Genomic DNA, 14,175 nt, shown 5'->3' with positions numbered 1-14,175 from the left:
GTCTTGGGGGCCACGGGGCAGCCAGGGTGGGGGGGTGTCTTGGGGGCCACGGGGCAGCCAGGGTTGGGGGGTGTCTTGGGGGCCACTGGGTAGCTGGTGCCGGGGTGTCTTGGGGACCACTGGGTAACCGATATGGGATATTTTGGGGACCACAGGGCAGCCAGCATGGGGATATCTTGGGGGCCACGGGACAGCCAGCATGGGAAATGTCTTGGGGACCACAGGCCAGCTGGTATGGGGATGTCTTGATTTTTTTCTAACGCTCTGAGGAGCTCAGAGCACTTTGCAGATGTGACTCTATGAATCTTCGGAACTGCTTGTCTCTCTTCTCCACTGGCTTTAGACAGTGGACTGTGTCAGAAGAAAAAATCTGATCAATAGAGCTAAACAGTTTTATTGGGCAGAAAAAAACTTTGCAAACAGGGAGCACCTGTCCGCAGAGATGAGCTGGTCACATTACCATTTTGATCAGCTTCTGTACAGTACAGCCTGTTATAGGACTTCCTGAAAGGAAAATTTAACAAGGAGTGGCTGTCACTCACTTAGGAGGTGGCTTGGATTGCTTTATGAAGCTGGCATGTCTGCATTCCATAGGCCAGTTATCACTTATCTAATTATTTAAACTTCCCAGGACTGTCTTTATCATGAGTTTCTGTTTTCCGTGAGAGGGTTAAGAGTTAAGTTTAAATGGGGCGGGGGGTGGGGGGGAGCATTTTTTTTAACACATATATGGCCCATGGCACCAGTTCTCTGAGTCTTGGAACACTTGATGCGTTCATTCCTTCCGTCATCCATCGTTTGTCCACATGATCAGTCCACAGTCACTTGGGAGCCCTAGTGTGTCTAGCGCTCATGATTCTGAAGGAATAAGATGGGACCTTGTCCCAAGCAGCTCTTAGTGTAGTGGGAGCCAGCAGCAGGTAAATGGGTCATTTCAGTGTAGGGGGAGGGTGCTGAGGGAGGGGACGTACAGAGGAGAGGGGTGGGTGGGGAGTGCATCACATAGAGGGCCCTCTGAGGAGGGCTGAAGGACACACAGAGGAGGAAGAGGGGGTGGGCAGCGCACACAGAGACACGGTGCAGTCTACTGTGGTTTGTGCATTCATTCAACAGACACTCATTGAGAGTTCCTTCAATGCCGGACTCCGTTGCTTGGAGCTGAGGGTATAGCATTGAACAAAACTGACAGTCCCTGCCTTCTTGGTGCCTACAGTTTAGTGTTCAAATCAAAAAAACCAAACCCGTTGCTGTCAAGTTGATTCCGACGCAATAGCGACCTTATAGGACAGAGTAGAACTGCCCCCTAGGGTTTCCAAGGAGCGGCTAGTGGATTCCAGCTGCCACCCTTTTGTTTAGCAGCTGTAGCTTTTTAACCACTGCACCACCAGGACTCCATGTGTTCAGATCAGAGATCTACAATTTTTTTCTCTACAGCAGTAGATGGTAAATATTGTAGGCTCTGCAGGGCGTCAGCTTCTCTGGCAGCTACTCAGCTCTTCTGTTGTAGCACAAAACAGCCGTAGATGATATGTAAACAATGAGCTTGGCTGTAAATAAAACTTTATTTACAAAAACAAGCAGTGGGCAGGATTTGGGCTGTAGGTTGCAGACACCTGTATCAGATCATGAGAAGTGCTACAGAGAATGATCAATCAGGAGAGTCACGGGAGTGCTGGGTGTGGGGTGGGAGAGGGTGTAGTTTTAAGATGGTGGGCTAGGGAAGGCCTGCTGAGAAGCTGGCATTTGAGCAGTAAGGGAGTGAGCTGTGCAGCACTATGGTAAAGAGCTGTTCAGTCAGAAGAAACATCAAATGCAAAGGCCCTGAGGTAGGGTGAGCCTGGTCCGTCTGCGGAACGAGGTGGTTCCATGTGCCTGGAGCAGAGCTTGCCAGAGGAAGAGTCGCAGGGATGATGGGTGTGGGAGATCACTTGGGCTTTGGGGACCACTGCGGTTGGAGAAAGGGAGAAGTTCATCGTGGCTGGGTGGCCTGAGTGAAGGGCCAAGAAGTGCAGGAAAGGGCCTGGGAACGCAGACTGTAGCCACAGGGGAAGGGTCTCTGCCTAGCGACCTTTGGGTCATGTCTGGCTCACAGGCATGTCTGGTCTTGCCCTTGAAGTGTTTAAAAAAAAAAAAAAATCCAACTCACTGCCAATAATTGAAACTCAGAAGTTTTCCAATGAAGTCCAGATTTCTGGTTCTCTTAAAACACCTGGATCTGGCCAGAGGGAGCCTTCATTCCTGGTACTGGGTGGCTGAGACGAGCTCCAATTCAGCGGGGTCCCCGCCCACACCCTCGACCCTCATCCTGGTACCTTTGCAAACCCCAGTCTGTTTCTGCCTGTGAGTCTCAGAAAGCTGCGTCTGGCAGCAGCTGAAGGCGAGCTCTGAAGAGGGTGAAGACTGGAGGAAGGAGACAAGCAAGGAGGCTAGTGCAAACCCTCAGGGCCTGAGCAATGGCCAGAGAGAGATGGGCAGGGGTATGAGCCAGGACTCCCTGTCACAGGCCACAGAAACCCAACGCAAAGGGAATTACCAGCTCACATAACCAGAAGGTCTCCAAGGATGTTAGCTTCAGGCACAGCTGGACCCAGAGGCTCAGGCAGCATCTGCAGGAATCTGTTTCCGTCTGTTGACTCTTCTCTGGGTCAGCTTTGGTTTCAGGCTCTCCCCAGCTGGTGGCGGACACAGTCCCCTTCGGCTGTGGGCTTACAGCCTCCCAGCTTAGCAAGCCCTGCTGAGAGAGGGCGCGTCATCCTTTCTCCAAACTTGGAAGTCCAGGCTGAACTCTGAGTGAACCAGCTCAAGGACAGATGCCCATCCTCCACCCAGTCCCCGTAGCAGGAAATGGGGTGAGGAGGGAGAGTAGACGGGCTGCCCCCTGAGCTGGGGAGGGAAGAATCCCCAGAGGAAAGTCAGGGTCTCTCACCAGGTGCAAGGGAAACATCCACTGGGCAGGCAAAGCCACTGGATGACAACTGCAGGTGGTCAGAGAAGAGTTCCTGGAAAAGACTCCGTGGGACTTCGCGAGGCTTCCGTGGGCCGGCGAGCCGCTGGTTTTTCAAAAGCTCTCCCACCGATCCCTCGGTCGAGGGGGGCACTCCTGACCATTCGAACGCCGCTCGCTGCCCCAGAGTTGTTGGTCACTCATCCCGAGGCCTGTAGCAGCTGCGGAGTGAGGGTGTGGCCTCCTGGGGTGAGCTTTGGGCTGGAGCTGCTAGGGCCTTCCACAGGGTTATAGGACATAATTGGGATGTCGGGCTTCCTCCCGGCACTGCCAGCCACCACAGCTACAGCCTTGGTAAATGTCGTCTTTCAGCAGACACATCCCGAGGGCCAACCATGTGCCAGGAGCGGTGGTAACAGGCAGGGATGCAAAGAATCCTGCCCGAGGCAGTCACGAGGGCGGCGGGGCGCCCAGGACCACCCCCACCTGCGTTCCAGGGCACCCCGTGACATGGGGATGAGCACTGAAGTCCTCTAATTGAGCCTGGAAAAGGGGGTGGGGCTCTGGCAGGACTTCTGCTCTTCTTCCTCTGTCACTGTCCAGATACTGTGCGAGTCACACAGAAGGACCACGAGGCCGCTGGCCCTAGGCCCCAGCCTCCCTGTCCTGCTGAGCCTGGGCTGACATCACTGCAGGGCTCAGGAAGCTCTGAGGGGAATTCTTCCCGGCCCCCTGCCTGCCCCTTCCTTCCTTTACACCTGTTCTTTTGAGGCGTGCCTGGGGAAGACGTTCCAGCTAAGAGATTCCCAGTATCCCCTTGGTCACTTCCTCCTCAGCCTCAAGTCCTTTTCTGAATGTTGGGTCAACTTGTTGGAGAAACGACTTTAACTTCGATTCTTCCCAGGCTCTCCTGTCACCTCACCCCACCCGCTGTACCACCTTTTTCATGTCTAAAGCCACTGCCCACCCTAGAATTCCACTGTCCCCCTAGGGAGGAGAAGGGAAAGTCCCTCAGGGTCTAGGAATGTGTGTTCCAGTCCTTTTCTGCTCTCCCTGCCTCCTGGTCTGCTGCTGAAGGGCTCGGCCTTCCCCAGTCCCTCAGCCCCTGCCAGCTCTTTGGTGACAGGCAGGGAAAGAGTGACTCAGGATGTGGCCCTCAGTCCCTTGTACTGTCCTCTAGGGCTGTGCCTTTGGCCTCATGCTCAGAGGTGTTGGCCTCTTATTCTCTAGTATTAGCAAAGAAGTGAGTGCCCCTGCAAAAGCCATTTGAAAATGTCATTAGGCTAATGGAGGGGGAGTAACGCAGCAAAGGGGGGTGAGGATGGTTGCACAACTCGAAGGGTGTAGTCAGCGTCACTGAATTGTACGTGTAGAAGTGTTGAATTGGTGTATGTTCTGCTGTGTATATTCTCAACAACAACAAAATAAATTACAAGAAACAAAAAAATGTTAGGAGACATCGAGGCAATTCTGACTCATAGTGACCCCATGTGAGAGTAGAACTGCCCCATAGGGTTTTCTAGGCTCTAATCTTTATGGGAGCAGATTGCCAGGTCTTTCTCCTGCGGAGCCGCTGGATGAGTTCCAACTGTCAGCCTTTTGCTTAGCAGCCGAGCATGTAACTGTTGCGCCACCAGGGCTCCTTAATTTGAAAATACAGCCAAGTAAAAATAAGGGGGGAAGAAGTCACCTGTGACGTTACTGTTCAAACAGAATCACTAGTAACAAACTGGGTGATCCATTTGAGTTTTTTTATTTGACTTCTTTTTCTTTTTAGTGTTCTATATGACCTCATATACACTTGTGTAAGTAAATTTGTACACTTTTTTTTTTAAATATAATGTATCTCATGAGGTTATTGAATGCACAATATTAGATAATTGGAGTGTACAGTATTCTGATCATTTCCATATCGCCCTACGTTGAAAGTATCCTTTCTTAATCAGTGCCTCTCAGACTTGAATGTATATATAAGTGAGTGACCTGGGGTATTATTAAAAAGCAGATTATGATTCAGGAGGCCCAGGAACATTCTGCATTTCTACCAAGCTCCCAAGTGATGCTGATGCCGGTGGTCCTAGACCAGACATTGAGAAACAAAGATTCCAGAAGCCCTGGGCTGGCCCTCTAGGGAAGGGATGCTCTTCTAAAGCCCTTGTCTCACCTGCTGTTCTCAGCAGGGGCTGCTCATGGGCTCTTGGCAGCAACTCCAACTCACAGCAACCCCTGTGTGTCAGAGTAGAACTGTGCTCCATAGGGTTTTCAAGGGCTGATTGCCACACCTTTCTTCCAAGGCTCCTCTTGGTGGACTTGAACTGCCAGCCTTTTGGTTAGTAGCCAAACGTTTTAACATTTGCACCAGCCAGGGACTCTAAATTCAGGGAAAGCACTTTGTAAACTGTGCTGTGTAGGGGGCAGTATTCTCTGTTGTGTAGGTGGTGCAGATCCAGGCATCCTTGCCCGGCCCCTTCACGGAATCCGAGTTTTAGAACCTCTGAGGCAGAAGTAACCTTAAAGGTCACCTGGCACAGCCCCTGACCCTCCACCACCCTCCCACCACCGGTTGTCAGCCCAGGTTCCCACTACACTTCACAGCCAGGTGGTCATCCAACTTCTGGTTCTCACCCGTGGCAGCCCTTTCCATCCTTGGACAACGCTTCGTTGTTTTGAGCCAAAAGTCCCCCTGTAGCTCATCAAGTCGTGTATTTTCTGTGCTCCCCATGTGGGGAGAGGCAGGGGCCTGAAGTAAAGGGGTGAATAGTGTCCACAGGTGATTTGCTTTTCTCGATAATAGCTTTTCCAAGAACCCTCTTGCATCCAAAAGGTCTTACAAGACATTTGGAGTTTCTCCTTTGAATCAGGAAGCCCTTTCGCTGTCTCCCCATGTGTTCTCCCCCACCCTACGGGGGCTCAGCAGTTACCTCTGATTCCTTGCCCTTGGTCGGAGGCACAGCATCATTTGTCTTGGCAGCAAAGTCAGACAAATCTGGTTGCAAATCCCAGTTCTACCACTTAACTTACCACTTAATCTTGGAACTCGGCCTTGGAGCCTCAGTCTTCTCATCTCTGAAATGGCCCTACTTCAGGAAAGAATTTATGAGATCGCATATGCAAGTGCTTAGTGGCGTGCCTGACACTCGGGAATCCCCCAGCGTGTGGCAGCAGAGTCACAGCCATCTTCTTCTTTGTGCTGGTTCTGCCGTTAGCTGAGGAGAAGGTTGCCAGGCACCCGCACGGCTCCTGTGGTACCCAGCTGTGCCTTTCCCTTGCTAGGTCCCTACCAGAGCTCACAAGTGGGTGAAACTGCTGGGGCGAGACAGAGCTGACTGGCAGGGACCCTGAGCTCAGTGGTGTTGCAGGTGGGCAGCTAGTGAGTGGGGAGAGACTCTGTGCACCTGCCCACACCTGCCCTGAGTTCTTGGTGTCTGCTCAGGCACAGGAGGCCATGCAGCCCGTCTTAGCTTTTCTCCGGCCCTCAGTTCCCTTTGGAGCGGGCCCGTTGGCAGGATCCTGCCAGAACCGAGAGAGAAGCCGAGTCCTTGGTCCACCCAGCCCCTCACACCTGTATCACCATTCCAGAAGGATTGCTGAGAATCCGTGTGCTTCATTTCAGGGAATGTTTACAAGCACCAGCCCCTCGTTAGTCACAGCCCAGGTGTCCCTGCAATGTCCTGGAAAAGCAAGCTGCCTGCAGGGCCCCTACTCTGTGCCTCTTGTAAACCCAGACTTCACAGATTCCCCTTGGTAGTAACGACCAGACCTTGGTCATCATGAAAATACATCTGTCGCTTGTCTGCTGTCTACCTGACTGAAGTCTGCTCTGCAGCATGGTCCACGCATGTACAGGCATGTGCGTGAGTGTACACAAATGCCATCATGATGGGACATCACCCATCGTTCTTGAGGAAAACTCATGTTTGGTTGTCCCCACCTCATTGAGCTTAGAGTCCTGCTAGAGAAACAACTCACACGTGTGAAAAAATTAGGCCACTTCATGCATAATGGAATGAAGCTTTTATTTTAATTAATCAAAGTACAAGGTGGTGTCCAAAAAGTGCTAAGTTGAACAGCTAGTAGTTAGCTTTGTGCCTCGGTTGAGGCACCTAGCTGCCTTCACTGACCACTAGAGGGCGCAAGAGACAGACACTGCGAAGGTGGTGGTGCAGCTGCAGACAGGACAAGGCGTGTGCTGGGCCTTGGGCGCCTCGTGCCTCCACCCACACAGGAGTCAAGAACGACAAAGACAGGAGCCATCAGTGGGGACCATGAGCAGTGATGTGTATTCTGCCCAGCACCAGTCAGCCAGCTGGCACACACCCCCTGAGAAGTGTGTCAGCTGTCACCCACACCAGCCCAGGACAGCTCCCTAGGCGCCTGGAGGCACTGGCACGGACAGGGCCTGGGCCATCTCACCTGTGAGTGGGTGCAAGGCCGTAAGGTGAAGTCAGTGAGTGGGTGGTGGCCTGCCGAGACGCACACTTGGCCAGGCCTGGCACGGCTTCTCCCTTTTTTAAATTAACATGCACAATTGGAACGTTCTAAATCTTCAGTCTGGCTTCCCCAGGCTCCTGGGCAGGGCAGCACTCAAGGGCTAGTACGGCTGTATAAATTGCTATTGTGACTTTGTAGTTAACTTGTGTGGAAGACAAATCTGGAGCTTATCTTGTTGTTTATACGGTTTTTCAAGTGCCCCTGAATGCCAGGCAGGAGAATAGAGGGGAAGTGAGGGCTGCCGTGTGGCTGTGGGTCTCATTGACATACCATGTAATCTGTACCGGTCCCCTGAGGGATCCTCAGTGAATGGCTCAGAGGCCAGGAACATTGCCTTTCCCATCTGCCTCCCGCCCCTCATAAAACAGCTAGGTGTTAGACTGGATCTGCCGAGCCCCTCTCCCACATTGTCCAGCGGAAGTCAGTGCCTGGATCCTCTCAGCCACTCACGGCCTCAGGCTAAACTGGCTGTCATGGGTTTGCGGGGGAGGGACCCTGCATTGAACATACCCTCTGTAGCTTCCATTTGGTGAGTGCCCACTGTGTGCCAGGCACCGTGCCAGGTTCGGCACTTCCTGGCCGCCTTGCCGTGTGCGGGGCGCTGCGCTGACACTCCACACACATCATGTCATTTGGTCCTCGCGCCCTCTGATAGAAGTACTGTTGCTGTCGATTTGACTTCTGTGGTGACCCTCTGTGTGTCAGAGTAGAACTGTGCTCCATAGGGTTTTCAATGGCCGATGTTTCAGAAGTAGATCACCAGGCCTTTTTCATGAGCTTGTTAACCATTTTACCCCGCCGGGGACCGTCAGTGCCTCCATTTTGCGGATGAGAACACTGAGACTTAGAGTAATGGCATGATTGCCCCGCTAGTGGGAGCTGGAGGCCCAGGATCACGTCTGCGGCTCCAGGGCCTGAGCGCCTCACCACTCAGCTCTTTTGTATGAGTCTTTAATCCTTGTCCCGAGTGCTCAAGGTAAGTATTATCATCCCTGCTGTGGAAGACGACACTGAGACTCAGGAAGGTGACGTGAGCTGGCCAAGGCCCCCAGCTAATGAGTGGCAAAGCCACATCTCCCGGTCTTTCCTCTGTGCCAATCCCGTGGCCCCAGCCCGGCCCTGGCCTGCAGCTGCGCGGGTTATTTTCATCTCTCCTGTCATTGCAGCCAAACCACTGGGCCAGTGAGTCAGGCGTGTGGTTGCGGGGGAAGGGAACTGCTGGGAGCCAAAAGGAAAGAAACGTCTCCAGCTGCAATAGAAGAGCCTCTGTGCCCACTGTGGCTGGGGGCTGCCACTGCCCAACCCACAGAGGCTCAGGAATAGCGGTTGAGGACAGCTGTCCTTGTGAATAACTGTCTCCCTCCACCCAGGTGTCCGCCGTGCCCACTGTGCTGGCCATGAAGAATGGAGACGTGGTGGACAAGTTTGTGGGCATCAAGGATGAGGACCAGCTGGAGGCCTTCCTGAAGAAGCTGATTGGCTGACCAGCAGGGAAGCGTCCTGACCACCCTTACCCACCTGGGACCCCGTGGTCCCGGGGAGGGACCTCGACAGAACTCCCAGCCCTTCTGTGATGCCCCTTCTGCCATCTCCCTCTGTCTGCCCCTGGGGGCCTGTGCTTGGGAGACCAGGCCTCCATACATGAGAGCCCAGAGTGCTGCCAGGCCTCGGGGTGGCCGACAGGGGAAGTGCTGCTGCTGACCTGGGACAGCCATCTTCCCGCCCACCTCCCTCTTCCAATCCCTCCAGGGCTGGGGCAGTCTCCTCAAGAGGCAGGGAGCTAGCCTGCCTGCAGGAGGGGCCAGCCTGTGGGGCCAGTTCCTTGGGGCCAGAAGACCTTGGTCCTTTTCTCCTTGGCCCGTTTGGATCTGAACCCAGCCCTGGCTTGTCTGCCTCCTGCCTTTTTTCTCCTGCTACTGTTTTGTAAAAAGAAAAAGAAGGAAACAAGAAATCCAAACAAGTGAGAGTAATATATACATAATTCTCTCATTTTTTATAGGTCTGTAATAAAGAACTTTATGGTCCCTTCTGCCTTCTGCTGTGAAGAACAGGCCCTGGGCCCCACTCTAAAATTACCCAGTCATCACCCCCACCCCCCAAAGGCCACCTCCTCTTCCTCCCACCTTCCTTCTAGGCACGAGGGCTGGGGAACCTGCAGATTCTTGATTCGGAAAGGTTCCAGACACCACCTTCCCTCCTCATTTGCTGGCCCTTCAGTTCTCTGAGCAGGCAGTTGAACTGTGAACAAATCAGACCAATAAAACAAGGGTTTGCACTGTTGACAGCTTCCAGTTCTGTCTGGGCAGCAAGAGTATGTGGGACCCTCCCTTGGGCTGGGTTGCTGTCCCGTTTCTTCCTTTGACTTCTGCCACCGTCTTCCGCTTAGCCAGCCCCTCCTGTTACTAATCCTGCTGTCAGTGGTGGGTGCTGTGGGGGGGGTACCTGCTTCAAACACACAGTCCTTGTCCCTCTCAGGGCAAGATGGTGTTGGCCCTGTTATGCAGTTGAGGGCCCTGGGGCTCCCGTCACAGAGCTGGGGTTGCCTCTGAAGCCTGAGCTCTTGACAGCTAGCCCCCTTGATCTTTCTGGGGCTTCCTGTTTCCCTGACACTCCTGGCCGTTCCTGCCGGAAGCCTGGCTGTCCTTCCTGTGTGTGCCCACAGGGACCACTGAGCCTCGGCGGCAGACTCCAGCCCTTCTCATTCCCAGCCCCTTGGTCATGGGAGAGTGTGCTAGTCAAATCAGGCCTGCCAGTCAAGAAAGTCCTCCTGCCACCTTCTCCCTGGGGGCTGAACCGAGACACAGCCTCCTGGGAGCCTCAGGTGCTGACAACGGGGTCCCGGCACCCTTCCCTCAGGCCTGGGTTGCTGTGGGCCCTGTATGTGCATTGTCTCCGCCCTGTCCCAGTAGAACTGCCTGAATTGTCCTGGGGTCTGAGGGGCGCCCAAGGCCTGCCTAGGGCAGTTGCTGTGTGTAATACGGGAGCCAAGGACTGGCTCACAGGTGGCAGCCAGGGTCTGCCAGAGGCATATCCATGGAGGGGAGACAGTCCCAGCAGCTGGCCTTGGTGGAGAGGGAGCTTGTCCAGTGAGCACTCCCCAGAAGCCAGGAGCTGTGAGTAAGGTAAGTCTAGACAGTCAGCCATTAGGCGTGCCCTAATCCCAGGAAGCCCGCAAGGCAGGCGCTAGCATTGTCATCCTTCCCCGTTTTACATGTGAAGCCAGCTCCAAAGCCCACCTCGCTGCCTGACTCGCTGCGCCTCAAAGCCGTGTAATAAAACGTGGTGGGTATGCCCTAACGTTCAGCAGGCCGGTGGTTTCCACTCAGTTCACAGACGGCTGTTCAGCGAGGACTATGGGCAGAGGTTGAGTAACTGTTTCAGACACAGCTAGAAGGGGTGGGACCAGGGCCAAACCAGGCACCCTGACTCCCGAGCCCTTTCACCCTTCCCACTGCACTCACCCGCTCCTTAAAAGGTGCTGTTTGCCAAGCACTCTACACACATGACCTCATTCAATTCCTCTCTTGTGAGGCAAGGATTATTTCCATATCACAAGTGAAGAAACCAGTTCAGAGACATCGACTTGCCCAAGGTCAAGCCTAAAAAGTGACAGGGCCAAGTGTGAGCCCAGGTGGGCGTCTGACCTCTTTGCCCCAAGTAGGTGTGGAGGAGGGCTGGTGGAGGCCTCAAGGGCCAGAGGGGGCCCTGCCCCAGCTCCTCCTTAAAAGGTGTGCTGTGGCACTGCCTCGGTGGCCCATTTGGCAGGCTTTGCCTGGGGCTGTGCGTGGCTGAGTCACTGGCTGTGTGTACAGGTCTGCGGAGTGAGCTTGTTTGACTAATTCCAGGCGCCGACCTCACCAGGAACACTGCTGGCTCTGTGCCTACAGCTGCTCCGTCACCCCTGGGGGGCTTGTTGGCTCCTGGGCCTGTGGAAGAGGGGTTGGCAGTGCAGCTGCAAGGCCTGGTGCCTGCTAGGGACAGAGGAGACCTGACCAGCCCCTATGAAGCATAAACACCTGCTGAGAGTCTTCAGCAACCAGGCGGGGCACCCAGGAAAGGGAGGCGAGGCCACACACTCCATCAGCCCAGAGGTCCTTGGATGCAGCTTCTGTACGTGTGTTCTGGTATAGAGTTTGTCCAGTTGCGTTGGGTTCGTCCAGGCCCTCAGACGGGATGGAAACTTGGGCTTGCTGTGCTGTCTCCTTTCCTTGCGTTCTCTCATGTAACCCTCACACTACCTTACCAGGTAGGCGTTATCCCCATTTTACAGATGAGGAAACTGAGCACAGGGCGACGGCAGGGGAGTTACTGAGACACCATTCCAAACAGGAATGGCTCGCCATCAGAGAGCATCATCGTGTCTAGAAGCATTTGGAATAAAGATTTGGTGGTCACTAACACGGGACCCTTCCAAACATACCGAAGACGGGAGGGAAACACCAACCTCAAGAACCTTACGCTCTGAAGGTCCCTCAGCACAGCAGATGGGGTCATTCCTGAGCTCATGGCCCAGCGTGAGTGGACCTTGGGCTCGTCCAGTGTTCCTCATAAGGGGCTGAGGCACAAAGGGGCGGGGTGTGCTCGGGGCGACTTGCTCAGGTCACAGCGTCAAGTGCCCCGACTTCAGCCAGCCCTAAAGTGAAAACAAGTCAAGGCCTTTTCTTTCAGCGGCTTCCGGAGAGGTGCGTGAGTAGGACAGCTGCGTCTCTGAGGAGGGGCCTGTTAGCTCAAGAGGATGTTGACAGTGCTGACCACCAGTCCCTTCCCAGCAAGCCCTGCCCAGGCCGAGGGACTGGGTCCAGCTCTGTCCCCACCCCGAGCTGCCTGCCCCAGCTTCTCCGGAAAGTGAAGGTGGTTCTGGACAGGCTGCCGGAAATCCCTAAAGTGTACTGGGAAGGCCCAGAAACAATGTTGGGGCCATGTCCGAGGCAGGCAGGATATTGCAGGACAAGCAAGGCTTCCAGGCAAGCTGCCGCAGTTCCTACTGCCTGGAACACCTCGCAGGTGTCACCCCACACCCCCATCCCCAGGGCTGGCTCCATAGCTCCGCAGGAAATCTGGGCACTGGCTGTTCCAAGCAGCCTCGCCTCACCAGTCACCTCCTGGCAGCCTGTTGGAAGCTGCGGCCACCATCAACCACTCCACAGTGGTGTAAGTAAAGCAGGAAGAGTCAGATCTGGATTCAAGCCCTGGCTTTGCCACCTACTGTTTGTGTAACCTTTTAAGTATCCCATGGACTGCCAGAAGAACAAACCAGTCTGTCTTGGAAGAAGTTCAGCCAGGATGCTCCTCTGAAGCAAGGATGGCAAGACTTCCTCTCACATACTTTGGACATGTTATCAGAGGGACCAGTCCCTGGAGAAGGACATCATGCTTGGTAAAGTAGAAGGTCAGCAAAGGAGAGGAAGACCCTCAACAAAATGGATTGACACAGTGGCTGCAACAATGGGCTCAAACATAGCAACAATTGGGAGGATGGTGCAGGACCGGGCAGTGTTTTGTTCTGTTGTACATGATGTTGCTATGGTTTGGAACCGACTCAACAGTACCTAACAACAACAGTTGTGTAACCTTGGGAAAATTACTTCACCATTCTGAGGCTCAGTTTTCATCTCAGTAAAATGCAGATAATCATGTCCCAGGCCCTGTTCTGAGCATGTCACAAGTATCATCTCATTGAGTTTTTTTAACAACCCAAAGAGGTAGAAACTATTGCTATCCCCATTTTACAGATGAGGCAGCTGAGTCCCAGAGAGCTAAGGAACTTGGAATCTGTGGGTGACGGAGCTTGGATTTGAACTGAGGTGTGTTTGATTGCAAAGTCTCTTAGCTGTACTGCTTTCCCTTTTGGCCAAGGTTTTTCACTATTTTGAGCCTCAGTTACACCATTTGCAAAATGGGGCTAATAGCATTCGCTACCAAGTGAGGTCATCATGCAGATTAAATGGGGGTGGGGGGCACATGGAAGCACTCCAGCCCCTGGTGGGAGTTCAAGAAGCATTACAGTGTAGTTGCTTTGCTTTTCCTCTGCTAAGGCACTTCTTAAACAGGAAACACCCGGCTGCCCGAGACAATACAGGCTGCCCCAGCACCCACCATGGGAGGGGCCATCGCTGTACCAGGCCATGGGGCTTGCAGGGCCCTGTGTCCTGGCCCTGCCCCCTGACCCCGCTGCCTCCTGCCCCAGAGCTGTTCAGGATGCCTGTGGCTTGGGCAGCCCCAGGGAGCTGGAGGTGGTGACCTCACCCTTGGAGAATGCGCACTGGAATTCACCGAGTCTGCGCCTCCGTTCTCCATGCCTCCCAGCCACTTCTGACTGCGCTCTCACTCACACCTCTGTGCCAGCCTGCTACACGCGGCCATGGACGGGTGTGAGCACAGCTAGGCGCCCTTGCTACACAGCTGCTAATTATTAATTGGAGGTGAGCTGGTGACCATAGGCAAGTGGCCGTCTGTCTCTGTTCTGCTGCCTCTCTCGACCCCCCAGCAAGGAGGCGATCTGGTATTCATCTCTGTGGGCCCGGTACTGCCAGATGCTTCACCCATGTTTTCTCTGATCCCCCAAAACCCACCTGAGGCGGAGATTATTGTTCCCATTACACATATTAGGAAACTAAGGTCCAAGAGGTGGTGTAACGTGCCCAAGGCCACACCCTGGAAAATAGCCTGGCCCAGTCCCCTGCTCACCGCTACCCCCCGGGAGGGTCAAAGGACTCCTCTTCTCATGCCAGGAGTGGGGA

General features: G+C 54.1%; 1 protein-coding gene across 1 annotated transcript in view; it reads left to right on the top strand.

Annotated features, from left to right (window-relative positions):
- Positions 1 to 9,803, top strand: part of TXN2 (thioredoxin 2) — a 14,191-nt gene extending 4,388 nt beyond the window's left edge. Inside the window, exon 4 of the mRNA XM_004373817.3 lies at positions 8,806 to 9,803. Coding sequence (XP_004373874.1) covers positions 8,806 to 8,919 — 114 coding nt within the window. The 3' untranslated portion in view covers positions 8,920 to 9,803. The remainder of the gene's footprint in view (positions 1 to 8,805) is intronic.
- The last annotated feature ends 4,372 nt before the right edge of the window (positions 9,804 to 14,175 follow it).

This window comes from Trichechus manatus, unplaced genomic scaffold, assembly GCF_000243295.1.
Source record: "Trichechus manatus latirostris isolate Lorelei unplaced genomic scaffold, TriManLat1.0 scaffold00027, whole genome shotgun sequence".
NCBI lineage: Eukaryota > Metazoa > Chordata > Mammalia > Sirenia > Trichechidae > Trichechus > Trichechus manatus.
The sequence above is the reverse complement of the archived record's forward strand: the minus strand, read 5'-3'. Positions and strand labels throughout refer to the sequence as shown.